Source organism: Gorilla gorilla, chromosome 4 (genome assembly GCF_029281585.2).
Source record: "Gorilla gorilla gorilla isolate KB3781 chromosome 4, NHGRI_mGorGor1-v2.1_pri, whole genome shotgun sequence".
Taxonomy (NCBI): Eukaryota; Metazoa; Chordata; class Mammalia; order Primates; family Hominidae; genus Gorilla; species Gorilla gorilla.
This window is the reverse complement of record NC_073228.2, coordinates 19023716-19051590: the sequence shown is the minus strand read 5'-3', so window position 1 is coordinate 19051590 and position 27875 is coordinate 19023716. Positions and strand designations below refer to the sequence as shown.

General features: G+C 45.0%; 1 protein-coding gene across 6 annotated transcripts in view; it reads right to left on the bottom strand.

The window, feature by feature from the left end:
• The window catches only part of SLC39A11 (solute carrier family 39 member 11), a 532470-nt gene that overhangs the window by 289542 nt on the left and 215053 nt on the right, over nt 1–27875 (bottom strand). For 3 of the 6 annotated variants that reach the window (XM_063706128.1, XM_055389068.2, XM_055389065.2), the window contains one exon: nt 25957–26101. In XM_063706128.1, the coding sequence (XP_063562198.1) occupies nt 25957–26101 (145 nt within the window). The remainder of the gene's footprint in view (nt 1–25956; nt 26102–27875) is intronic. The other 3 variants (XM_063706129.1, XM_063706130.1, XM_031011371.3) reach the window with 1 other exon arrangement.

Sequence of the window (27875 nt, the reverse complement as noted above, 5' to 3'; positions counted from 1 at the left end):
TTATTTTATGCAGCATGTCAGTTCCGCTATGACATGCCATTGGTTGTAAGGCAAATACTAATTTCAGAGATGCTAAAAACGCAAAACGATGTGAGGCTTAGAAGCTACAAATAACATTATATGTCAAGCTCTGTTGCTAGTCCCTTTACATATGTTATCTGAGTCCTAGTGTGAAAAATGTTATTATTCAATTATAATTACAAATGAAGACAAAGCCAGAATTCCAAGGTGAGTTCCAACCTAGGTCTGTCTGAAAGCCTCCACACCAGGACACCACCTCCCAGCAAAGATATGGCTCCCACATCGGCAGACCTTATAACGAAGTACAGAACAAGAACCTCTAAACAATCAAGCTACAGACAGGTAATGAGAGTTGGGTATCAAATGACTACAGAAGCACCCAGCTTGTGTCTGGAGCAATCCTTCAAACAAACTTCCAAATCTCCCGAAGACAGTTTCACATTTATTATTCTAAGGAGCCTCTGCTCTTTCACCTACTTTATAGCTCTCTCTCACTTCAATAAAGTACTTAAGTGGAAGTTAATGATCCAGAACATATAGTGCTCTGTGTTGAAAGGGGAACTTAGGAACAAAAGGTGCATGATTCCTTGTCAATGTTAAAACACATCCCTATTATCAAAGGATTGACGAAAGCAGGTCCTGGAAGGTTGGGGTGAGATGTGTGCATAAGCACATGTGTGCACATGCTACAGGGTGAGAAGAAAGAGGCCTCGAGGAATAAAAATAACCATTTCACTGGATGTCTTCACAAACAGGATATGCTGCCACTTCCCTAAGGAGCTTTTAAGGAGCTCAATGAGTAGAATTACTGCCAGGAGAGAACCAGAAAGAAATCACTCCAAGAAAACACTAAACCCTGGTCAGGCATGGTGGCTCATGCCTATAATCCCAGCACTTTGGGAGGCTGAGGTGGCCAGATCACTTAAGGTCAAGAGTTTGAGACCAGCCTGGCCAACATGGCAAAACCCCATATCTATTAAAAACACAAAAATTATCCAGGTGTGGTGGTGCACACCTGTAGTCCCAGCTACTCGGGAGGCTGAGGCACGAGAATTGCTTGAACCCGGGAGGCAGAGGTTGCAGTGAGCTGAGAGTGCGCCACCAGCCTGGGTGATAGAGTGGGACTCCTTCTCAAAAAAAAAAAAAAAAAAAAAAAAAAAAACACACACAGAAAATACGAAACCCCCTCTCCCCACACTCTCCCCAATTTTGCTTTGTATGGTGATTTGGGTGTGATTTTATCTTATCAGTCAGCTCTTTCCTGTCATTTTCTATCTAACACTGAACAAGCCTAGTGGTTGATTGTAATAGCTGTTTACAATTACTCAATCCTCCCCTTTGCTGTAAGACTTATACATCCCTGCACAATGTCATACACTGTGTGGGGCTATGGACCACCCTGCCCCATGGTCAGGGTTGGACATGTGAGTTGCATGGGCCAATAGGACCCAGTGGATGTGAAGCTCACTACATCCAAGCAGGAGTTTTAAGGAGTATCATAAACAGGTATGGCCAATGTGGGCTGGCCCTGAGTCTCAGAATTACAATGTATATGAAGCAGAACCATGGCCTGCAGCCTGCATATATACGAAGAGCCACTGAGATGCGGGGTTGCATGCAAAAAATTAGTACCAGAAGTGGGATATGCCGTAACAGATAAAATACAAGGCATAAGCTTTGGAGCTGGGCAGTGAAAGGTATGGAAACTGTCACTACAGGATAGAGAAATAGTGACCCGTTATCCAGCAGTAACACATTTAGTAAAACTGCCCCTGTGATCACTTCGAAGGCAGGAGTTGCAATGAACGAATGTGTAGCTTTAGGTGACAAGGTCGCAAAACAGAACATTGCTAGTGGGATTTGGTTACTATTAGGTCCATTTGACGAAGTACTACAATAAAGAGATGAGCTCAGAAAAGAGTTAGCTGGTTTTCCCATAGGATTGAGGCGGGAAAAAAAGAAAATTAGGAAATTTGGGACTTAACAATTCCAAGATACAATGATTTCTCCTCTCCTATAAATAAAGAAAAAAAAATGGGCCGGACGCAGTGGCTCACACCTATAATCCCAATACTTTGGGAGGCTGAGGCAGGCTGATCTTTTGAGCCCAGGAGTTCGAGACCAGCCTAAACAATATGGCGAAGACTTGTCGCTACAACAAATTTTTAAAAATTAGCCAGGCACAGTGGCATGTGCCTGTAATCCCAGCTACTAGGGAAGCTGAGGTGGGAGGATCACTTGAGCCCGGGCTATCAAGGCTGCAGTGAGCCAAGATGGCACCACTGCACTCCAGCATGGGTGACAGAGTGAGACCCCGTTCCAAAAAAAAAAAAAAATTTTTTTTTTTAAGGAAAGATGATTAAGACCTAGCCTCAGGACACAGACAAAACTAAGGGCACGTTAAAGTCTCTAAATGAATTAAGACACCCCCACCTTGCCCTACCCTAACCCTAGTAAATCCTTTTAGTTGAGCAAAATTGCTACAAGAAAAGTGATTAGTGACATGGTCTCACAGAAACCTGATAAGCTCAAAGTGGCCTGTAATTAAATCCAGAAGGAGAGATATGTCTGGTAAATAGTTACCTCAAAAGAGGTGTAGGTGTGGCTACTGGCCCAGGGAGTAACTAAAATCAAATGGAAATAAAAATTGATCATTGTTTAGCATGAATGATATCCCCAAAAGAGACATCAGCCTGGTCTAAAAGAGACTGTGACCACAGGGGACCTAAAACAACTTTTGGCACCCCAAACTGCTATAAGCAGGAGGTAGCCTGAGAAAGCTACCAAGTCCCCAGTGAAGATATATTCTCTAACACTTTTTCAGCTGTGTCCAAAGAGGATGATCAAAAAGGAAAAATCTCCCAGAGGGAGAAGTCAAGAGCCAGAGAGAGGCCAGGCGTGGTGGCTCACACCTGTAATCCCAGCACCTTGGGAGGCCAAGGCAGGTGGATCACGAGGTCAGGAGTTCGAGACCAGCCTGGCCAACATAGTGAAATCCCGTCTCTACTACAAATACAAAAATTAGCCAGGCATGGTGGCGTGCGCCTGTAGTCCCAGCTGCTCGGGAGGCTGAGGCCAGAGAAACACTTGAACCTGGGAGTCAGAGGTTGCAGTGAGCCGAGATTGTGCCACTGCACTCCAGCCTGGGTGACAGAGCGAGACTCCATTTCAAAAACAAAAAAAAAAAAGCCACAGAGAACAATGGATTTGAGAGCTTCTCATTTGAGGAGAATTCCCTATCCCAAGACAGGTGGGCCTCTCATGCTGTCCAGTGGAATTTCAGGATGGCCATGTGGATGCGCTTTTTTCTCTTTTGAAATACAAGTGCTCACTGGGGTTGGCCTATTCCTGTTCTTCCACGATGGACATGTGGACCAGGTCACTTATTTTGGTTCACAGCTCTCTAGATCAACAGCAACTAAATCCAGACCTGCTGATAGAATCTCATGAGATCCTGAAATTCACACCTGATTCCATGATTACATGCAAATTTTTAGGTATCTTCCATGAGTCAGAAATGAATTTATGTTGTATATAAATATACAAAATGATATATAAGATGATTATTTATGACCAGGAGGGAAGACTGTAGCAGACTGTATTATACAGTCATCCCTTGGTATCCGTAGGGATACCTCCTCCCTCCCACAGATACCAAGATCACTTGAGCCAGCTCTTCATATCTGTGTGTTCCTCACCACGGATGCAGAAGGCCTACTCTATTCACAATTATTCGTGTCTCCCTTCCCTTAGTAGATGTTTATGTCCCCACCTGGAATTGCAGTACCTGCCTATTGGCCAAGCATACTTCCCTGCACAATGTCAGACTTTGCCATATGATTTGTTAAGCAACAGAATGTGAATGGATGTGAACACTCCACATCCAAGCAGAATTCTTCAAGGACGTCATGAGTTTCCACCAATTCTCTAATTCTTCCCCTCCACCATGACATTGCACATGGCCATAGGGGCTGCTGTTTCAGCCTGGAATCCAGAAGGAGAAAACAATGTGACAGAGATACAGCCAACCTGCAGCCTGCATGTTATTTGGAAGCAAAATAAACCTTCATGATGGTAAACCACTGAGATTTGAGGTTTCCTTGCTGTGAGGCAAAGCTGACTTAAACAGCCTGTTCCACCCAGACAAATGAAATCAATACTTAAACTCTTAGCAATACACAGTCTAATGCAAGGAATATGCCTGGGGTCCCATGTGAGCCCTCAGGCTTTTAAATCCTCATCTTTCCTGGGAAGGAGACATAGAGCTCAATTGGTTCCATATAAATGCTTCTTCAACTTTTGAGTAAATTCCATCATCTTTGTGAGCCATCTAACAGTGAAAGTATTAACAATGAAATTTTAAAAAATCAAATTATAATTTCCTTTTAACCAGCCATGCTTTGAATGACAAATATGTAGAGAGTGAGTTTGTTCTCATCTCTCTTCTCACTGCATTCTTACTGTAGCCTCTCACCTAACCTTGTTGGCTCCAGAGACCAAAAGAAAGTCAGCTAAAGCCACAAAGGCCAAATGGACATGAGAAAATGTCTGAAAATGCAATATCAGGGATTGTGTTTGCCTTGTGAAGGGAAACACACAAGGAAAAATGTGTGTTTTTTTTTTTTGCCCCTCAGGGAAAAATGACTGGAGGCTCCTCTGACTTCGGAGTAATTGCTTTGAATGTTTTGGGGGAAGATATTCATTCTGGGGATGTTGCTGTTGTTGCTAAAATGATGTCCATCCAGAAAAAACATAAGATTGCCTTTGTTTTTAAACTTGATTATAAACCAGCCCTGAGAAGCCTTCTAAGAGACTTCCGTAAGTCTTTTGAATAATGCCATCATTCCAAGTTGACCATTTCCAGGGAGCCCAATCTCGTTTGCCAGATGAGTTCTGCCGTGTTTGTTCACATATCAGCTTTATTACGTTTTAGTTAGTTGTTATCTTTGACCCCAAAAAAGGATTCCCGAGCACCTCAGAATGGAGCTCACAGGCACTGGTAGGCCTTAGTGGCCCTTTTTGCTCCTGACCCCAGGCGGACACCTGGGGATCAAGCTGAGGTGAGAAGCAGACTCAAAGTCTTCTGTTCACAGATAAATGCCCCACGTGACCTTGCATGGGAATTACTGAATAAAAGAGACCACTACCCTGATTTGAACAGCACCAGACACAGAGCTGTGAAAGAAAATGCCTCTTACAGATGACAACGTCCAGTTGCCCAGTCCTGGATTTGTTTTATTTATTTATTGAGACAGAGTCTCCCTCTGTCGCCCAGGCTGGAGTGCAGTGGTGTGATCTTAGCTCACAGCAACCTCCACCTCCTGGGTGCAAGCAGTTCTCCTGCCTCAGCCTCCCGAGTAGGTGGGACTACAGGTGCACACCACCATGCCCAGCTAACTTTTATTTTTATTTTTGGTAGAGATAAAAAAAAATGGGGTTTCGCCATGTTGGCCAGGCTGCTCTTGAACGCCTGCTCTCAAGTGATCCACACACCTTGGCCTCCCAAAGTGCTGGGATTACAGGCATGAGTCACTGCGCCCCAGTCCCAGCCCTGGATTTGAACCAGTGTTCACTGAAGCATTGCCAAGCCTGTTGTTGTGCCTTCAGGTATATGAAATTCAACACATATTCTAAAAAGGACCTTGCCAATGTTCAGTAGAAGGGAAGGCCATCCCATGAGTTTCAGAAACACTGATGCTGCTTTAAAACAAAAAACTCCTGGTGATTATAAGGCTTACCTGGAGTATCTCAAATATTTCAGTAGCGAAAGTTCAAAGACAAGGACCAGCAGGAATGCCAATTCCATGCTGCAATCACGCTTCCCCACCCACAAGCATGTTATTAGTGTATGCTTCCAATGCATAATTACCTTTCATTTTCCCATAGAATTTCAGGAAAAAAGAGCACAGGGCTCAGATGGTCTGTGAAATCAATAGGTGATTTCATCTCTTACGTGCAAAAATAATCATCAGTTCTATTGAGAAGGAAATGTATACACGCACACACACACACACACACACACACACTACACACACACACACTGGAAAGCCCACATTCAACAGTCAAGGTCACACATACAGGAAATATTCATGAAAAGGGAACATTTGTAGTATCATCCTGAGCCATATAGCACGGTCTCCAAAGTACATGGGTTAATAAAGGAAGAAACCATCTCATTCTCAATAAGGCTGAATTTGATGTACTCAAATAACACTCATTGCTGCAAAAAAAAATGATAGAATTCCTACAAAGAGGAGGATCCCAGGCCTAATGATTGGGTTCTTTTCTAGACAACTGTAACCACCCTCTGGAGACTATAAAACAAAACAAGTATCCAAAATAGCAGGATGACTATTTGTAATTACTGTGTAATTGTTGGTTTTACATGTCTGTCTCTTCCTGGGCTTAGTGAAGGCAGAGACCAAGTTCACTAATTGGATTCAGCCAAGAAGAGCAATTGGCTCCATGAAGTATGAATGAACAAATGAACTAATGAAAAAAAGAACACGAAAGTTCTGTACCAAAGAAAGAGGAAAGAAAACCGTGAATCCTGGTAGTACCAAGCCTGATTCTATCCCACCTGCCAGCAAACAAGAAAACAAAGGGACCATCAGGAATTCTTCATTTAGTCCAAGCTCTGAAAAGAGAAAATAATTCCAAAATGTCATATTAAGAGGGTAAGGAAGACATGAGAATTTGAATGGAAGAAAACAGAGCAGTGGGTGGGAAAAAGTGGAGACTGAAATCTTACAACCAGGAAGTGTAGGCTGTGGCTTTGAAGGAAAAAAAAATTGAATTTCCAGGTTCCCAGGGCCCTGATAGTTGATTCTCTCCTTCGCTCTCCTGCTTTGAGTCTACGTCAATAGAATCTCACAGCCTGAACCTCCCTGGCTGTACCTCAAGCATTAGTGCAAGATTGAAAAGGCTTCTAGATAGAGGTGATACAAACAAAGGGAAGTGCGTGCCTCTGGGAACCGAGCAAGAGTTCATCACCAAGGATCTTTGGACCCTGACAAAACCACAGGTAGGCTTCATTCATTTCACTCAGTCAACAGACACGCCCTGAGCACCTGCTTCATGGCAGGCACTGCACTGGGCCAGCCCAGAAGCACTAGGAAGTCGAATGTTAAATGCCTGTGAACCCACATTGGTGGGCTTTGCTGGGGAAAGGGTCTCCAGCAACAGTCTGTAGCCAGGGGTGATGGCCAGGCGCAGAGCGAACCCACAGATCCTCCCAGTGCACACTGCAAAGGTACCCCTTCCTCTACACAGACCCAGCCTGGCCCCAGGCTGTCTACTCCACAGCAGAATCTCAGCTGGAATTCAAACTCCTTGGGTCCAGTGTCCTCGTGAGAGACCCATCCTGCCCTACCCTATCTGCTCCCTTGTGGACAGCCCTCTAGCGACCGTCAGCAGTGTCTGGGGCATTTCTGCCCCATGCACACATTGACGAGGGGGTACTACAGGCCCTTAGGGGCTGCGGACCAGCAGTGCTAAGCATGCTGCAATATACAAGACATGGCTACCCCATAAAGAACTGGCCCGCCCCAAATGCCAATAACCCAATAGTGTGTGGTTTTTATCGGGTGCTCAGGTAGTCTCCTTTCCACAAAACAGTCAAGGTCAATGTGCTCAGGATGACAGGCCAGGGGTCATCATGGTGAGAGCCCAAATAAGGAAGGAGTGAGCAGCCACTTCACGGAGTCTAGACAGGCATTGCTGCAGCCTTGGAAGATCTGCTACCCATTGTCAGCCAACAATTCTATTCAATTAAAAAATTCCCAAATATTGAAACTTCACATTTTAAGATTAAGGGTGCAAATTTTTTTTCTTAAAGGGAGAAAAATAGGAATCAAGACCCTTTGATATCAAAGCAGATGACTCCCTTCCCCTCCAGACCTCTCCAGTTGTGCCCCGGGGGTCTTACTACCCTTGGAAACTGGATTTAACTTTTGTTAAGCACTCTATAGAATAAAGAAAAGAACTGCCAATTGGTTCTAAGAAGACACTGTGCTTAGAAAACAGGGCACATCGCTGTGTTAAATGTATGGTACTGAAGAGTTTCCTCCAGGGAAAGACAATGTGTTTGTCTGCCTCAATGTACCCAGGGGAAAGCAACACTGAAATGTCCCTGACTTTGCGAGGATATTAAATGGGGATCCAAAGTAGAGGCATGGAAAACAGAGCTTCTGTAGCCCCTTCCTAGAAATCTCCTGACTTTTAAAATACAGTTTCTGAGTTGAAATGTCCTGTTCTGCAGGTTGAAATATACGATCAAAACCTGCTTTGTGTAGCCCTCTGCATACAGCATTTTAAACAAGCTTCTGGAGCCCCATTACTCCCTCATAGCAGGCCAGCAGAGAAGCCAGGGCAGCTCATTAGTTCTGGGAGAGCTGTTTCAATTACATTCCAGTTGTGGCCCTTCCTGTTCCCTTGCTTTGTTGTTAAACGTTCCACCCGCAAATGCTTTCCTCCACTGGCCCAGTCCTACAAATTGGTGAGCTACAGGGGCTGCTTAATCCCATAACTAGCAAAGACGGGCTCTGAAGTCTTGGTCAGATCATAGGATCCCGTCAGATACCAGTACAGAGTCTCTACCCTCATCCTACTGTTCTTGTCCAGCCTGAGACAGGTCTATGGCAGCAAAGGGAAGAGCAGCACCATTAAGAATCCTCAAGTTGAGTAGTACTGGAACATAAGGTTCTGAGGAAAAGAAAATGAAGATGGCAAATCTTCTTTACTCCCTGGCTGAGACACACAGAAGAAGCGACTACAGTTTGACACTAAGTGGTTAATAACTCCAATCAAGCAGGCTGGATGAGGGGCTGAAGGACTGTCACAGAGGCACTGAGAAGGGTGGCCTCAAGGAGAGGCTTGTGTTCCATAATAAATCTCACGGAAGCATCTAGACTGGTCACTTCCATCCCGAATGTATGGTGGGGCCCTAGCAACAGACCAGTGGCTGAGTTTATTTAGCACTGTAGGCTAATGGGCTTCTACTGTGCAAAGTCAACCTAAACCAAGCCTAGAGGAGAACTTCACCCAGATCTCGTTTTCCAAAGAGAGGGAAGGACCCCAGGGTGGAATCTACCCACATGGGTCTCCATACAAAGAAAGAAGACAGGGCCCCAGAAGAGCTCTTCCAATTTCCTGGTACCAACCACCCAGGAAATGCTGCACTGGGGCTGCACATGGCAGCCCTGGGCCCAAGAGAGCCTGAGAGAATTCTTCAAGGAGCTGCTGATGCTTAGAAGTGAGAGAGAGGCTGGGGGACCTCACTCCAGCCTTGGACAGAATGGAAGAGGGGCAGATCACCTGAAATAGAAGACAAAGAGGAGTACAGGCCCAAAAAGAGAGGTACAGAGAGAGCTGCAAAGGAGTGAGTGAGAGAGACCAAGAGAAATGGAGAGAGCAAGAAAAAAGACAAGATGAGATGAAACCAAACAGGAAGAGATGCCTTGTTAACCAAGTCGAGAAGTACTGGTGGACTGCAGAAGCGAGAGGAAAAGGTTACCATGGCAACACCTTGCAGAAAGCGTAGGCTGTGTAGCTGAGTGAGCCCAGCCAAGAGAGCTGCAGCCGCCAATGGCCTCGCCCGCTGCTGCATCTGTTCACCTGCGGGACTGTGCCTCGAACGCTATGCCCAAGCTCCCACTCCCCATCTCCAAGATCCCAGCCCAGAACCCGCTCTCCGTTCATCCGCTGCCCCAGATTTTGTGTCTCATGATCCCTTCCCAAATGCGCCAGATAGACAGAGGAGGCTGGGGAGCCATGGGCTCAGCTGCCCGGCCCCCTCCCCAGGTGTCCTTGTTCTTGATTCAAGGTTGAGGAATCTTGGAGCATGACGAAAGTCTTAGCAAGTTACTCAACCCAAACTTTCACACTGCACAACAAGCCTCTCTGTAACTTCCCTGACCACTGGTCACCACAACTCTGCTTGAATCCTTTCAGTGACAGGGAGCTCAGCCTACTGCATGACTCAAATGCTTACGACTTCAGCTTTCATTCTCTGATCTAAGATCTTGCTCTACAACTCGGTAGAGGCAAGGGGGAAGATGAACAAAGTCCACTGTGACTAGTGAACCATGAGCCATGCTCCTACCATATGCTGTGATTCAACCCCCAACCCCACACCCTGCTCTCACCACAGACATGCACGTCTTCTACACCTCTCACTGCAATTCTCTATAATTTATCACATCGATTTTATAGTATATTTTTCGTTAACCTCACATTTGTACATCCAGGCTCCATGAGCTCTTTGGCTATTTTTACTGTTGTCCAGACAGAATAACTAACATTCATTGAGAGCATACAATACACTAGGCACTATTCTAAGCATTTTACATGTATTCACTTAGCCTATCTTCCCAAAACTCCAACGTCTAGCAGCCACTAAGGAGCTGAGTCAGAATTTAAATCCAGTTTCTTTAGGGATTTATCTTTCCTCTTCTACCTGAAGAATGACCTGTTCTTTTATTATTATTATTATTATTATTATTATTATTATTATTATACTTTAAGTTCTGGGTTACATGTGCAGAACGTGCAGTTTTGTTACATAGGTATACACATGCCATGGTGGTTTGCTGCACCCATCAACCCGTCACCTACATTAGGTATTTCTCCTAATGTTATCCCTCCCCTACCCCCCACCCCCACCGGCCCCGGTGTGTGATGTTCCCCTCCCCGTTTCTATGAAACAACCTGTTCTTTTGGTATGGATTCCTCCGTATCCCTGATTCAGAGAGTGTTCGGACCCAAATGTGCTCAATGACTCAATAAGAATCCACACCTGAACCAAAACATTCTCCAAAGTTTCCAATATGGGCATCAAAATCTCCACGGTCTGAGCCAAAAAATTCCTACATCCAGGCTCCATGAGCTCTTTGGCTATTTTTACTGTTGTCCAAACAGAATAACAACTAACACTCATTGAGAGCATATAATATACTAGGCACCATTCTAAGCATTTTACATGTATTCGCTTAGCCTATCTTCCCAAAACTCCAACATCTAGCAGCCGCTAAGGAGTCGAGTCAGAATTCAAACCCAGTAAGTCTGACTCCAGAACCTATTCTCTGAACTCCAAATCTATACCATTTCTATATTGTGACATCTTTCAGGACAGTGGTGGCTTTTCAAATATGCATACCGTTCATCTACCGAAAACCTACAGGTAACATCACACTCAATGTGAAACACTCAATGATTTTCCCCTAACATCAGAAATAAGGCAAGACTGTCTGCTCTTACTCCTCCCTTCAACATTATACTGCAAGTCTTAGCCAGTGCAATCAGGTAAGAAAATGAAATTAATAGCATACAGATTGAAAGGAAGATATAAAACTGTCACTATTCATAGACATGACAGAAAATTCCAAGGAATCTACCAAAGAATTCTTAGAACCAATAAATGAGTTTAGTGAGGTTGGAGGATACAGGGCTAGCACATACAAAGTCAATTATATTTCTATATACTAGCAATGAGCAATTAGAAATTTAAAATACAGTATAATTTAAAATAGTACCATAAAACACTTAGAGGTATAAATCTAACCAACGGTAGAGTATGTATGATGAAGACCACAAAACACTGATAAAGGAAATCAAAGACTTTGGAGAACATACCACGTTCATAAAATGGAGAACTCTTTTAAGATGTCAATTTCCTCCAAATTGGTTTATGAATTCAGTGCAACCCCAGTCAAAATCCCATTGGGATTTGCTTTTTTGGGATGGAGTCTTGCTTTGTCGCCCAAGCCAGAGTGCAGGGGTGCAATCTCTGCTCACTGCAACCTCCGCCTCCCGGGTTCAAGTGATTATCTAGCCTCAGCCTCCTAAGTAGCTGGGATTACAGGCGCGCACCACCAAACCCAGCTAAGTTTTGTATTTTTAGTAAAGATGGGGTTTCACCATGTTGGCCAGGCTGGTCTCAAACTCCTGACCTCAAGCGATCCACCCGACTCAGCCTCCCAAAGTGCTGGGATTACAGGCGTGAGCCACCACGCCTGGTGCCATTAGGATTTTTTGTAGATATTGGCAAGCTGATTCTAAAATGTGAAAGGAGAAAGGATACGCACAAAAACCAACGAATCAGAATGAAGGGTCCAAAAACAGAACCAAACAAATATGGCTCATGAACTTTTTACAAAAGCAAAAGGATAATTCAATGGAGAAAATACAGTCTTTTCAATAAATGCTGCTGGGACAATTTAACATCCATATAAAAAAAAAAACTCAACCTTGAACTCTACCTGACACCATATTTTTTTGAAACTTCAAATAGATAGTAGACTTAAATGTAAAACGTAAAACTTTTAGAAAAAAAAATAGGAGAAAACCTTTGCAAACTTAAGTTATGCAAAAAATTCTTAGACGTAACACCAAAAGCACAATTCATAAAACAAAAAAAAAAAAAAGAAAAACTGATAAATTGGCAGTTCATCAAGATTAAAAACTTTCGATCTCCAAAGGCACTGTTAAGAAGAGGGAAAGGCAAGCCAGGAACTGGGAGAAAAAGAAATGCAAATCACATATCTGACAAAGGTCCTCTATGCAGAATACAGAAAAAGAACTCTCGGGGCCGGGCACAGTGGCTCACACTTGTAGTTCCAGCACTTTGGGAGGCTGAGGCAGGTGGATCACCTGAGGTCAGGAGTTCAAGACCAGCCTGACCAATATGGTGAAACCCCGTCTCTACTAGAAATACAAAAATTAGCCAGGCAGGGTGGCGTGTGCCTGTAGTCCCAGCTACTCGGGTGGCTGAGGCAGGAGAATTGCTTGAACCTGGGACGCGGAGGTTGCTGTGAGCCGAGATTGCGCCACTGCACTCCAGCCTGAGCAACAGAGCAACACTCCATCTCAAAATAAAAATCCTCTCAAAACTCTACCGTAATTAAACAAATGGATTAAAAAATAAGCAAAAGATTTTGACACCAAAGAAGAGGTACAGATGGCAAATGAGCACATGAAAAGATGCTCGACATCATTAGTCATTAGGGAAATACAAATGAAAGTCACGAGAGACCACTACTACACTCATTAGAATGGCTCAAGTTTTAAAAACAAAACAAAACAAAAAACTGATGAGGCCAAGGGCTAGTGAGGGTGCAGAGCAACTAGAACTCTGCTGGGACTGAAGAACGGCTTATCCGCTTTAGAAAACGGTGTGGAGGTTTCCTATCACATGACCCAGCCATCTCACTCCCGGGTATTTAGCCAGGAGAAATGTAAACATATGTTTACACAAAAGCCTGTATGCAAATATTGATAGACGTTTCATTCATAATTGCTGAAAAATCAGGAAACAACACAAATGTCCTTCAACTGGTGAAAGTAAACAAATTGTGGTGTATCCACACGATGGAATACTACTCAGCCTTAAAGAGGAACACACTGTTGACACTTGCAACATAATGAAGTTCTCTGAAATGCATGACGCCAAGTGGAAAGAAGTTAGATCCAAAAGGCTACATACTGTATGAGTCCATTTAGGTGACGTTCTGGAAGAGGCAAAAATATAGGGGCAGAGAACAGCTCAGAGGTCACCAGAGGTTAAACAAAAGGGAAACAGGGATGGGTTGGGGGTAGGGTTTGACTACAAGGGGCCAAGAGGCAGCTCAAGGGAATATGGGGAGGTGATGGAACTCTCCTATGGTGATGGTTACACAGATCTGTGCATTTCTTAAACACTCATGGAACTGTACTCCAAAAGAATGAGCTTTATGATATATTAATTTAAAAAATAAATTTTTAAAAATATTCATGTCCTTTATCACCTGAGCAATTCTTTTTGAGACAGAGTCTCGCTCTGCAGCCCAGGCTGGAGTGCAGTGGCGCAATCTCGGCTCACTGCTACCTCTGCCTCCCGGGTCCCGGTTCAAGCAATTCTCCTGCCTCAGCCTCCTGAGTAGCTGGGATTACAGGCACGCGCCACCATGCCCAGCTAATTTTTTTTGTATTTTCGTAGAGACGGGGTTTCACCATGTTGGCCAGGCTGGTCTTGAACTCCTGACCTCGTGATCCACCCGCCTCAGCCTCCCAAAGTGCTGGGATTACAGGCGTGAGCCACTGTGCCTGGCTATCACCTCAGCAATTCTTGAAATGGCCATGAAGGCTGGGCACAGTGGCTCACACCTATAATCCCAGCACTTTGGGAGGCCAAGGCAGGGGGATCGCTTGAGCTAAGGAGTTTGAGACCAGCCTGGCCAACATGGCGAAACCCTGTCCCTACTAAAAAATACAAAAATCAGCTGGGTGTTGTGGTATTCGCCTGTAATCCCAGCTACGTAGGAAACTGAGGCACGGAAATCATTTGAACCCAGGAGGCAGACGTTGTGGTGAGCCGAGATCACATCACTGCATTCCAGCCTGGGCGACAGAGTGAGATGCTGTCTCTAAAACAAGCAAACAAAAAAGAAATGACCAGGGAGCTTGGACTGTCACAATTTGTATTTCACAGGGTTTTTAAGACCTAGTTGCACATTTTCCGAGATGATCCCAATGTGCAGTGTGGCTTATACTAATGAACTAATGAATCCTGGCATCCTTGTTTTGGTGAGACCACAGGGTATAGCTACAGGTCATGGCAGTATCTCATCTGAAAAAAAGTAAAAAAAAAAAAAAAAAAAAAATTCCCCTGGCAATTACCCGGGGAACAAACAGGAGATCCTAGGAAAGGCAATGGAAATTTGGAAGGCAAGTCTTGGCCGGGCCTCACTTTCTTTATCCAAGGTGGTGGAAATGGCCTCTCTCTGGGCAGGCAGGTCTGAAGACCTGAGAAAAACCAAACCTCAAACTCTACCTCTAAAGACATGGAACTAAGTAAGAACCTAGCCCTGGAGCCAGACAGGGATTCTCCCTGGAGAACAGCAGTTCCCAACCTTTTTGGCACCAGGGACTGGTTTTATGGAAGATAATTTTTCTACACATAGGAGGTGGGGGGTAGGGGGTGGTTTCAGGATGAAACCGTTCCACCCCCGATCATCAGGCATTAGATTGTCATAAGGAAGGCACGACCTAGATCCCTCACGTGCGCCGTTCACAACAGGGTTCTCGCTCCTGTGAGAATCTAATGCTGCTGTTGATCTGGCTGGACTCGGAGCTCAGGCAGTAATGCTCGCTTGCTCACCACTCACCTCCCACTGCATAGCCCAGTTCCTAACAGGCCACAGACCCATACTGGTCTGCTGCCCAGAGGTTGGGGACCCTTGCGGTAGAGGGTCCCAAGAGGTTAGCAAGCGCCAGTGGGCTCTGAGGGCTGCCTTTGCCATGGCCAGCTGATATCCTTCTCTCTTTGTTATTTACTATATTTGCTCATCCTCATACCTTGAATAAAATCTCACTGGCAGTCGGGCACATTGGCTCACGCCTGTAATCCCAGCACTTTGGGAGGCCGAGGCAGGTGGATCGCCTGAGCTCAGGAGTTCAAGACCAGCCTGGCCAACATGGTGAAACCACCCCCCTCCCTGGTGTCTACTAAAAAAAGTACAAAAATTAGCTGGGCATGGTAGTGCATGCCTGTAATCCCAGCTACTCTGGAGACTGAGGCAGGAGAATCGCTTGAACCTGGGAGGCGGAGGTTGCAGTGAGCCGAGACTGCGCCACTGCACTCCAGTCTGGGCAACAGAGAGAGAGAGTCCGTCTAAAAAAACAAACAAACAAACAAAAAATAAATAAATAATAAATCTCACTGGCCAGCTGGCCTCAGAAGGGCTATAAGGCAGTAAAGGCATGATTTGCGCTACAGAGGAGTTAGGAAAGCTGGCCCACTAAGGCCAGCACAGTGGTGGGACCCACTTACATGATTGCTAGTGGTTTATATAGCTTTCACGCTGGACCGTACAAAACGGCCTCATATTTGTTTCCCCAGGAGGGCCGAATCTCCTTGAAGGCACGTGTGTTCTGGTTTTATGTGTATGACAGGGCCTTCCCTACTGGAAAGGGCACAACCAATTCACTAAGATTGACTTGAGCAAACCTCATCAAGGGAGAAACCGCTAGGTGAGCCTGGTCTCCTGGGGGAAAAGAGCAGAGACTTCTGGCTCACCACATCTAAGAGCTGTAAGAGACCATATCATGCACTTCTCTCCTCTGCCATCCTCCCGGAATGCCTCTGCCTCCCAGCAAGCTCATGGTGAGTTTGTGTAATCAAGAAGTCAGCAGACAGAGAGAGTGAATTCTGTTTCAGAGACCTAAGCTGGGAGTTGCTGGCAAATCCCTGAACATCCAGCTTCAAAATGTTACGACCCTCAAAGTCACGTTGCAACTCTGAAAATCATGTTTCCTTGAGACAACTGATTTAATTTTCAGATATGCAGAGCTATTTTCTTTCTCTGGACCCAGGAGGGAAAATACACCAGAGAGACGAAAGCAGAACAGAATGCTAGCATACATGCAACCCAGAGAGGAGACGGAGGGTTGAACAGGAAAAAGCAAACGCAGGTCGAGTGGAGCATATCCCTGATTCCTTTCTTTAGGGAAGTGTTACTTGGGCCCCATCCCAAAGGTTAGGGATGTTCTGTACTTCACGCAGGTTCAAAGCCCAGTTCCACATCTTCCTCCTAACCCTTTCCTTCTCGAAGGCTGACTATTCCAGTAACTGCTGTCAATTTCCTCCCAGCTTCACAGGCTCAAATCCAGCCTTCTGTTCCTTATTAGGCACTTTTAGTAACAGGCAAGAGGTTGACATGGGAGTGAATAAATGGAAAGGACTCCTAAAGATCCCAAGCACTCAAAACCAACGTGCCACCCTGTTGCATCCCCAGAAGGAGCTTCTGCAAAAATAACTTCTGCAAAACAAAGCAAAATAATAATATGAAAAGCGCCCAGGCTGTGTGGCTTCAGGCACAGACTCTTAAATCTTCGACTAATAAAAGCCTGGCAGGAATATCCTAATGAAGGCTGGTGCTACCCAAGCCACTTGTCTGTTCTTTCTGTTTCCCTAAAGCACATTAAAAACACATTTTCCAGTTTAATAGACTTACGAGCTGAAATGAATGTGTCAGAATGCTTATAAATATGATAGAACCTGCTAACCAAGCAAATGTTAAATTTTGCATAAGGAGACTGTATCCCTAACTCCTCAGTAGATACTTAATGAATATTTCAAACAAAGCACCCCAGCAGCTGCTCTAAGGGCTCCAGATGAATTAAGTGGACTTTTATTACTGCCAGGACGCGTCCTCTGGCTCCCTCTCATTTTATCCATCTTCCTCCTTTGTATAAGACAAACATGGCGCCTCAGACGAACCAAGCTCCTGAAGTCTGGTCATGGAGTGATCAGAGTATGGGGTTGGTCAATGTACAGTGCTGAACACTGTCCCCCGCCAAAATTCATGTCTAGCCAGAACCTCAGAACATGACCTTACCTAGGCAGGGCGCGGTGGCTCACGCCTATAATCCCAGCACTCCAGGAGGCCGAGGTGGGTGGATCACCTGAGGTCAGGAGTTCGAAACCAGCCTGGCCAACATGGTGAAACCCCATCTTTACTAAAAATACAAAAATTAGCTGGGGTAGTGGCGTACACCTGTTTCCAGCTACTCAGGAGGCTGAGGCAGGAGAACTGCTTGAACCCGGGAGGTGGAGGTTGCAGTGAGCTGAGATTGCACCACTGCACTCCAGCCTGGTGACAGAGTAAGGTTCCGTCTCAAAAAAAAAAAAAGAAAACAAAAAAGAATATGACCTTACCTAGAAATTGGGTCTTTGCAGATGTAATTAGTTAAGAAGCAGTCATACAGGATTAAGTGAGCCCTAAATCCAATGACTGGTGTCTTTATGAGACAAAGGATAGGGAGTTTTGGACCTAGACACACTTCACAGACACACACAGGGACGAAGGTCACAATGTGGGCAGAGATTGAATTGATGCAGCTACAAGCCAGGAAACGCTGGGGGCCAAAAGAAGTTAGAAAATTTCCCTAGAATTTTCGAGAGAGTGTGGCCCTGCTGACACCTTGATCTCAGACTTCCGGCCTCCAAAACTCCAAAAAGGGAATACGTTTCTGCTGTTTTAAGCAGCTCTGTATAGTACAAGATAACCACCCCTTCTCTGAAGGGACCAGAGTGTTTCAGATTTTTCCGATTTTGGAATATTTGCATTATTTTACTGGCATCATTTACCAGTTGAGCATCCCAAATCTGAAAATGTGAAATCCAAAATGTTCCAAGGAGCATTTCCTTTGAGCATCATGTCAGCGTTCAAAAGGTTTTGGATTTGGGAGCATTTCAGATCTTGGATTTTCAGATTTGAGATGCTCAATATGTACTTTGTTGTGACAGCAACAGGAAACTTACACAGTCAGGAGAGAACTTCTACACATTCAGATGTGTATTGCAATTATTTCCCCAGAAGTTACCTGAGCCGACTGTTTCAGGTGACAGTGGAAGCGGTCATCCCTTTAACGGTGCCATCCCTTTAACTTCATGATAGCATAGATGTACACCTGCCAGCAGTCTTAAAAGATCAGACTTAGAGCCATCTGACTTTTTTTTTTTTTTTTTTTGAGACGGAGTTTTGCTCTTGTCGCCCAGGCTGGAGTGCAATGGCGTGGTCTCAGCTCACTGTAACCTCTACCTCCCAGGTTCAAGTGATTCTCCTGCCTTAGCCTCCCATGTAGCTGGGATTACAGGCATGTGCTAACACGCTCGGCTAATTTTTGCATTTTTAGTAGAGACGGGGTTTCACCATGTTGACCAGGCTGGTCTCGAACTCCTGACCTTAGGTGATCCACCTGCCTCGGCCTCCCGAAGTGCTGGGATTACAGGCGTGAGCCACCGCGCCCGGCCCTGATTTTCTTTCTCACTGCACTCTTTGAGTAACTTTTCAACTTCATTCTACTCTTTTTTCATTCTGCATACTCTGCATTCCCAGCCCATGCAGGTATGAGGCTAACATAAGGAGGCAGCCATGCAGTGAGAGAATCTAGAAGGCAGAAACAAAGAGAACTCCTTTCTCCTGACACCTGGAATTCCTTGAAGCTAACTACTATCTGTGGAAGACAACTTCTCAAAAAATTGTTCAGCGCAACTACGGCCTGAATCGCGTCCCCCGCTTCAAATTTCTATGTTGAAGTCCTAACGCCCAGTACCTAAGAATGTAACTGTAAGGGAGATAGGATTTTTAAAGTGTTAATAAGGTTAAAATGAGGTCATTACAGTGGGCCCTAATCCAATATGACTGGTGTCCTTATAAGAAAAGGAGATTGGGACACCGACAGGCACAGAGGAAAGACCACGCTTTGGGAGGCTGAGGTGGGTGGATAGCTTGAGCCCAGGAGTTCAAGACCAGCCTGGGCAACACGGCAAAATGCCATCTCTACAAAAAATACAAAAATTAGCCAGGTGTGGTGGCGCACTCCTGTAGTCCCAGCTACTCTGGGGGCTGAGGTGAGAGGATAGCTTGAGCCCAGGAGGTTGAGGCTACAGTGAGCCATGATCACACCACTGCACTCCAGCCTGGGTGACACAGTGAGACCCTGTCTCGATAAAAAGACAGACCACGTGAAGCCACAGGGAGACGACAGCCATCTACCAGCAAAGGAGAAAGGCCTCAGAAGAAACCGATCAATCTTGCCAACTATTAGTCTTGGACTTCCAGCCTCCAGAACTGTGAAAAATATAAATTTCTGCAGTTTAAGCCACCCGGTTTGTGGTATTTTGCTACAGCAGCCCTAGCAAACACATGTAAGTGCCAAATTGCCTCTAGCCTCATGCCACATGAAAATTTGCTCTGAAATTACTGCCTGGCTTAGAAAATCAGGACTGTGTTTTTTTTTTTTTAAAGGCAGAAGCAGATAAAGTGCTATTTGAGTGCTCCACATTAGGCCAAATAGAACACTCTTCAGAAGCAAAAGACTCTATGAAGTGTACCCACCCTGATAATGCTCCCATGAGCTAGGACACTAACAGTCTCATGCTGCCTGCACAGAGCCCTGTCCAAGAAGGTATCTCTGCATTGTTTATTTAATATCCAGATGCGAAAAAGCTTCTGGCAGTTATTATTATTGAGCCCTTTGCCCTCCTGCAAAATATTTTTGCGCAGCACATTTTAACGCTGGTTTGCTTCATTCTATTTATTTATTTATTTATTTATTTATTTATTTATTTACTGAGACAGAGTCTCACTCTGCCGCCCAGGCTGGAGTGCAGTGGCACAATCTCAGCTCACTGCAGCCTCTGCCTCCTGGGTTCAAGTGATTCTCCTGCCTCAGCCTCCCAAGTAGCTATGATTACAGGCATGTGCCACCACGCCTGGCTAATTTTTGTATTATTATTATTATTTTTTTAGTAGAGACAGGGGTTTCACCATGTTGGCCAGGCTGGTCTCGAACTCCTGACCTGAGGTGATCCACCTGCCTCGGCCTCCCAAAGTGCTGGGATTACACGTGCATTCTCACACTTTAAATGAAGAAACCCAGGTTACGGGTCTTAGACCAGAAAGGAGGTAGCAGCCAGGGCCTACCTATTTTTCAGTTCCTAGATAACTCCTCTCAATTGGGCCAGGACAAGATTTTAAAGTCTCCCCTAACCAAGCAGGTACAGGGAAAAAAATAAATAAATAAAACTCTGATTGCCAAAACCACATGCCAAGAAATTATATCTACATGAACTGTTGTGAAAATACTCTTTTATTTTTAGAGATCTTACCAATAAAAAGTCAAAATTAATAACATCTCAGAGACTTCCCCAAACACATTATTTCGGAAACCTAGTTATAAACACTCAGAATTTCTCCTAGGAGTTACACCTCACTCTCGATCAAATTTAAGATCACTAAATTTGACTGGAAATATCAGTGACAAAAGGAACATGTCCTTCAGGAAGACGTGGAAAGTTAGAAGATAAGAAAAAGAAAGGTAATAGGAAGCGTGAAGCTGTTTAAATAAGTCGTCTTTGCTTCCCTAGGCTTAGGCTATTCCAAGCAGTTTTAGCGCCAAGGAAAATTGGGAGTGGAATGTACGTGGCTGAGCTTATAGCGAGAACCAGCTGCTTCAGAGAAGAGATTGCATCCCACACAGCCTGGCTGCCCTCCCTAAGCCCCACACATTATGTCTAAAAAAATGCAATCCTCCAAAGCCTAGCCAGTGTGAAAACCCACCTATTGGGTTCATTGTTGAACTAGAGAAACCATTCCCAGTCAACAAACAAACACGTAAGCAGTAGTAAAACATGAAGTCAATGGCCAATACCTCCCTGTTCTTCAGTTCATCAAATCTTTTTCCAAAGGCACCTAAGGGAGGATGTTTAACAGGGAAAATGGGAGAAAGGGATGATTCCAAATACAAGATTAAAAGAGGACACTGTGATACCTGGAGAAGACAGTGTCTTGAGGTGGAAGAAGCGGATCAAAGAGCAACTGAACTCCATCGTGTTCCCGAACAGGACAAGCCCTGGGGTTGCTGATCCGGGGTTGGGCACTTGAGAAGCTTGAGCTAGAAAGGAAAATCATCTCCTGCAAGACCATTTCCACAGGAAGAGTGCCACGCAGCACATCAGAAGCAGAACCAACAAGGAATTCAAGATTTTAGAGTAGAAAACAAAGACACTTAGCTAATGGCCAGTGACTGCAGTTCTATAATCTATAATCCACTTGACACCAGCTTGGCATCTGTTTCATTTTGCAAAACATGGCTTTGATAATTGCATCAGATCTGCAAGGCTGTGTAGGTAGAATTCTTATTGCCAAGTGAATTTTCCTATAAGAATAGGGCATTAAGAGAAAAATCTGTTTCTTACCTGAGTGTCGTACGGCTTACGCTTCCCTGACTTGAGTACCCATTCCCTTTTTCCCCCAACACTTCAGAAAGATTTACAGAAAATGCACAGATGGCACCTCACAACTGAATAATCTCCTAAAGTAAATCCACCTCTTGCTCTACCAGAAAATAATGCCTTCTCCTGGTCTTTCCACAGATACACAAAATGATAGGCAATTCTCCTATGCTAATAGACCGATGAAATTCACCAACAATAATAGTGATGACAAAGTTCACTAGTGAAGAGTATCTATAACTGCATCAGACCAATCTGGTTCAACTTTTATGTAACAAAGCTGTGAGCTGCTTTTCAGTTGCCATGGACCCTCAGGTCATGTAACCTAAGCATGCTCAGATGAACCAAGTGTACAACCACAGGGGGAACCTAAGTGCTGGGACAGAGGAGTGGGACTGAATTAAGAAGCAGACACCACATGGCAGGATCCAGGATCCAATCAGATTGAACTCTGGCATCACCCCATGACAGGATCCAATCAGATAATGCCTCCTAACATCACCTCATTGCAAGATCCAATCAGATCACACCTCATTACTTATGCTTATAAAACCCAACCCAACCCCTAGCTCAGGGAGACAGATTTGGGCATTCCCTCCTGTCTCCCTGCCAGTTGACTTGACTCCCAATAAAGCTGTTCTTCTCTCAAAAGCCAGTGCCATGGTATTGGCCTCTGTGTGCATCGGGCAGCAAGCCCATTGATGCTTGGTAACATTTCAACTTCCTCCCCCGGAACATACTGCATATTTAAATGGGGCAATTAGCAATTAGTAAGAGAATCAACTGATTCACTTTTAACTACCTTCTCTTTAGCCTACAGAGGATGCTATGAAGAAAAGAAAAAAACTCAACTTGACAGCTGAGTGGGGACAACTGAGACAGAGAAGCCCAAGATCTTGAACAACACTGGGGGTATGCAGCCATCTGGGGTGTGATGAAATATAACTTATAGTCCCTTGCCTTTCAAACACACACACACACATACACACACACACATACACACACACACAGACTTTGCATAAAGTGCAAGAGGCTCGTGAGTCCTTTGGTACTCATGCATGGAGCCCAGACATAAACAACTCCTGGCCTGATTTCTAGAATTTACTCAACAATATAACTGTCCACAGAGATGTAGATACTAAAATGCTCTGTGCCACATTCTTTGTAATAGCAAAGCATCAGAATTAACCTCATGGGCATCCAGAGAGGGCTAATTAGGTAGCATCATGGCCAATAACAAGAATGGGATGGATCTATGAACACCTCAGGAAAAAAATACCCAAGGGTACTGTTAAGTGCAAAAACATATGATACAGAACAATGGGTCAGGTGTGATTATAGAAACATGATAATTCTGAAAGGATGCACAAGAAACTAGAAACGATGTTTGTGTCTGAGATGGGGGGACTGGACCATAAGGGATTTGAAGGTGGAAGAAAAATTACCTTTAACTGATGTCATTATATTTTTAATTAAAAGAAAGCTAATTGGAGATGGATGGATGGATGGGAGAGAGAATGAAAGAAAGAGAGACTGATAGATTTAAAGGAACTTCTTCTGGCCTACCTAAGTCCCAAAATATCCCCAGCCTGAGAATAGTTGATATCAGAAAACATTGCACACTAAGACCTAAATAGGAAAGTATCTCATAAATGCTTTTCCCAGCTCAGGCTGCCGTCACTGCTCAGAGCAGCTGAACTCCTCTCCCAGAGTGTGGCCTTTCTAGCTCTTCCTCTGGCTGAACCAGTTATGGGACATTACAACAGGAGCACCAATATTATGTTTTAAAGGCTAATGTTATTCACTAAATACCCATTAAACCAATCTCCTTGCTCCATTTACAGCAAGCTTAAGGGCAAATCCAGATGGTAGAAATAATGCATATTCAGGCTCCATCTGCATGAAGCCAGTTATCAAACAGCCATTATCAGTTTTGGAGTCCTCAGGTGCCTGATACCCACAGGTGTGTCCAGGTGAGAAGAAAAGCGACCTTTCAAGAGATGGCTGGGAGATCATCTTTGTGCTTCCCCAAGAGCTGCATTTGCTTTTGTAGCTGAACAGCTAGCAACGGTTACAAGGGTTGCTTGGTAACCTGGTAACAGGCTGTGCCTAGTGTTCTTGAGCAGGGGGACAGGGTTACATCTCCCTCCCACACACCTCACTCCCCTACCACTTAACTCTGGGTTGGCCAAGAAGACCCAGCAGTCCCCAGAGGCTGTCCTGCAGAGCCAACTCCCCTGACCCTGTCCCGGCTGTGACTCCATTGGAAAATGTCCATCCAAGGGCTTGCCAATTTTTACCTTTTTTGACTGACAGGCACTGAATTCACTGTACCACCTTCCCCCGACCCCACCAGCCCATGGCCCTGAAGATAGAAAAATCAGAGAAAGTCTGGCCAACTTTTATATCCTAGAGAAGACTCACAATCAGGATCATAAGGTCTTCAAAGGGGAACCCAGGAGCCCAGCGCAGTCATGTTAGTGAAAATAGACAGAAAAGGCCTGTGGCCTTGTGTTCAGAACTCAGCATGAAAAATGACAAGTTTTACTTGAATACAGTGCTCTACTGTGTCACCAGACAGTCCTTGACTATGTTCCAGTAAAAAGAGAAGATGATACCTAAAGCGTTCTGATGGGTATAAGTGATAAGTGTGATTGGAGGCAGGAGGAAGATTTGTCATTCTAACCCTCTATGATTTAAGCTCACATTGGATGAAATTTTTATTTCCTGGTTCCATCCCACGTAGGAAGTTGTGGGCGGCAGTGAGGATTAACCCAAATGGAGAAGACATTTGAGTTCTCCATGAATAATTCATGCAGGACATAATCTGAACACAGATACCAGAGCCCTGGCTGCAGCATAGCTGTAACTTTTGTACATTTGCTCTCCCTAAGGGGTAGAGATCATCTTAGGATAGAGATGGCAAAAAGATTCAATTAAAATGCCAGCATGGAAACGGGAAAGGACTATTCTCCCTGAAATCACTCCTGTGAACACAGTGACTGGTCACCAATTTGTTTTTCCTTAATTCACTCAGGAGAGCACTCCACATAAGTGAGGAGGGGCCCATTCTCCACAGCATCTTGGCACGGTTTTCGTCCCCAGGGTCTTGCAGGATTAAATGGGGAACTTCTTACATAAATCCAAAGGGGAAAAAAAGGCATCCAACTCTCCTCATGCTCACGGGCCCTTAAACTAGCCAAGTGTCCTTAGTAAACAATGAGGGGCAAGAAGGAGAGGTGTCTGACCCCGAGGCTGGAAAACAATGTATTGCATTCCATCTTCAACAACTTCTCAAAGGGCAACAGCCCACTCTGCATCTCTCCCCACCCAGCTTCAGTAATTGCTGTCTGATTCCTCTTGAGGGATGCGTTCCCTCTAACTCAGAGAAAAGGCATGACTATGCTGTCAGCATCTTTAGCTTTTCTGGCTCCAAATTGAATCAGTGAGAGAAACGTCCACAGTTGGCCAGGTGCAGTGGCTCATGCCTGTAATTCCAGCACTTTGGGAAGCCGAGGCAGGCAGATCACCTGAAGTCAGGAGTTCAAGACCAGCCTGCCCAAATTGGTGAAACACCATCTCTACTAAAAGTACAAAAAATTAGCCAGGCATGGACCTGTAGTCCCAGCTACTTGGGAAGTCGAGGCAGGAGAATCCCTTGAACCTGAAAGGTGGAAGTTGCAGTGGGCCGAGATCGCGCCACTGCACTCCAGCCTGAGCGACAGAGCAAGACTCCATCTCGGGGGAAAAAAAAAAAAATCCACAGCAGTCTCCCCAGGTAAATCAAAAAGATGTAAATTACAACACAAATGAAAAGGAGTATTCAGGGTTCATCAGAGAGGGGGACACTGAGGGACAAATGCTGGTACTCTCTAACCCAAAGCAGCCCCATCACCATCAGAGTGACCCCACTGTCCACCTGTCCAAGTTGAAAAGATGATTAAAAGGTACCGTTACCTCCTGTAGACTAAGCATGTGGTTTGGACAACAAATGAGAAATGAAGGTGCTGGGCCAGATGCCAGTTTAGCTCCATGCAGTAGTAGGGTGAGTGATTCGGAGGGATAGGACAGTGCTGGCATTTCTCTCACTATTCATCCTACCACCAGCCCCCACGTCCATATTGCCTGACTCAGCTCAGTGTCTGCAGCAAAGAGCTTGCCTGAAAGAAGCCCAGCTCTACCTATCCGGATGGAAAGTTCACTCTCAGGGAAGAGCAGCGCGGGACCCTCAGGATCAGATTTCTTCTTCATCAACGTAGAGCCGAAGTTCAGTGCCAGGGCCGTCTGGGGGTCTTCTGCTGCACCCTGAAACAAGAAGCGGTAACATCACTAGAGCACCACTACTGTGTTAATTCCCCAGATGCTTCTGGCTCACAGGCGCCAAGGCAACTTGCCAGTCTCTACCAAGACCGCCACAGCTGAGCCAGTCCTCCGGCCAATCCAGTTGCCAGGCCATGCTGGGTCTTCAGGAAGATGACAAACTTTCCAGGTATAGGACTTTAGTGGTTACAAAAAAGAAAAAAACAACACGATCTAAAAAGTCAGTGCTGATCCTAAAAATGGGGAAAATATATACCAGGAAAGATTGGGACCCAAACACCAAAACTCCACTGCAAGCGGCATCGCCGCACACACACAAAACCCCACTGCAAGCGTCATCGCCGCACACACACAAAACCCCACTGCAAGCGTCATCGCCGCACACGTACCAAACCCCACTGCAAGCGTCATCGCCGCACGCACACAAACCCCACTGCAAGCATCATCACTGCCAGGCAAATGAGCAATTAAGTTGGTTCCTGATCTATCAAAAGAAGTCCATATGGCAGGTTCACGTGAATGGCAGTCTCAGTACAGGAACCACGGTCAACTTATTTGGAATTCACCATCTCCACATCTTCACGTGTCTTATGAGATCAAAAGAGGAGATCCAAACAAAAGCATCTCAAAGGAAGGAAGCAGTGCGAGTTGCAGAGAATGCACACATATTTAGAGTTAACTCCAGATGACCTTAAAACAATCATGTCATTCTTCAGCTTTGTCCTAACTAGTTAAGCACTGATCAGTTTGACTGTTTCGCATTAACCAGGCAAAATCGTGCATTTGATCCTCACATTTATTTGACAAATATTAATTAACTGCCAATTCTGTGTATATTTAGTGAAAGAGACAAAGTCCCGGTTCTTCTGAAGCTTGTGTTCCGCTTGGGAGTAAATAAATAAATCCACAATGGGGTGGTAAGCTTCTCTTCCAAAGGCATCATCTGGAAGCCCCAACCCCGCTGACCACTTACAAATGCACAGGATCTCAACAGGAACAACAAGGCAGAGAAGAGACTCAACCAACTACACAAGCACCTCCACTTTCCTCCAAACACCTCAAAGCTAAGGGAAGGGAGGCAGAATTATCTCAATTGGCAAAAAATAGTAGATATTTCTTGAAACCTAGGTGTCTCTATCTGTTCAGGCTGCCATAAAATAAAATACCATACACTGGGCAGCTTTTTTTTTTTTTTTTTTTTTTTTTGAGACAGAGTTTCACTCTGTCACCTAGGCTGGAGTGCAGTGGTGCAATCTCAGCTCACAGCAACCTCTGCCCCACCGTGTTCAAGCAATTCTCCTGCCTCAGCCTCCCGAGTAGCTGGGATCACAGGCACTCACCACCACGCCGGGCTAATCTTTGTGTTTTTAGTGGAGATAGGGTTTCACCATGTTGGCCAGGCTGGTCTCAAACTCCTGACCTCAAGTGATCCACCTGCCTCAGCCTCCCAAAGTGCTGGGATTACAGGTGTGGGCCACTGCACCCGGCCAGCTTTTAAACAACAGAAATGTATCACAGTTTCTGGAGGCAGGAAATTCCAATCGAGGTACCAGCAGAGTCAGTGACTGGTGAGAGCCTGCTTCTTGGTTCACGACGGCACAGGCTAGCTATGGAAGGGGCAATGGGTCTCTTTCACACGTCTTTTATTACGGCATTAATCCCACTCATGAGGGTTGTACCCTCATAATCTAATGATCACCCAAAGGTCCCACCTCCTAATACAATCACTGTGGCAGTTAGGATCTCAACATAGGAATTC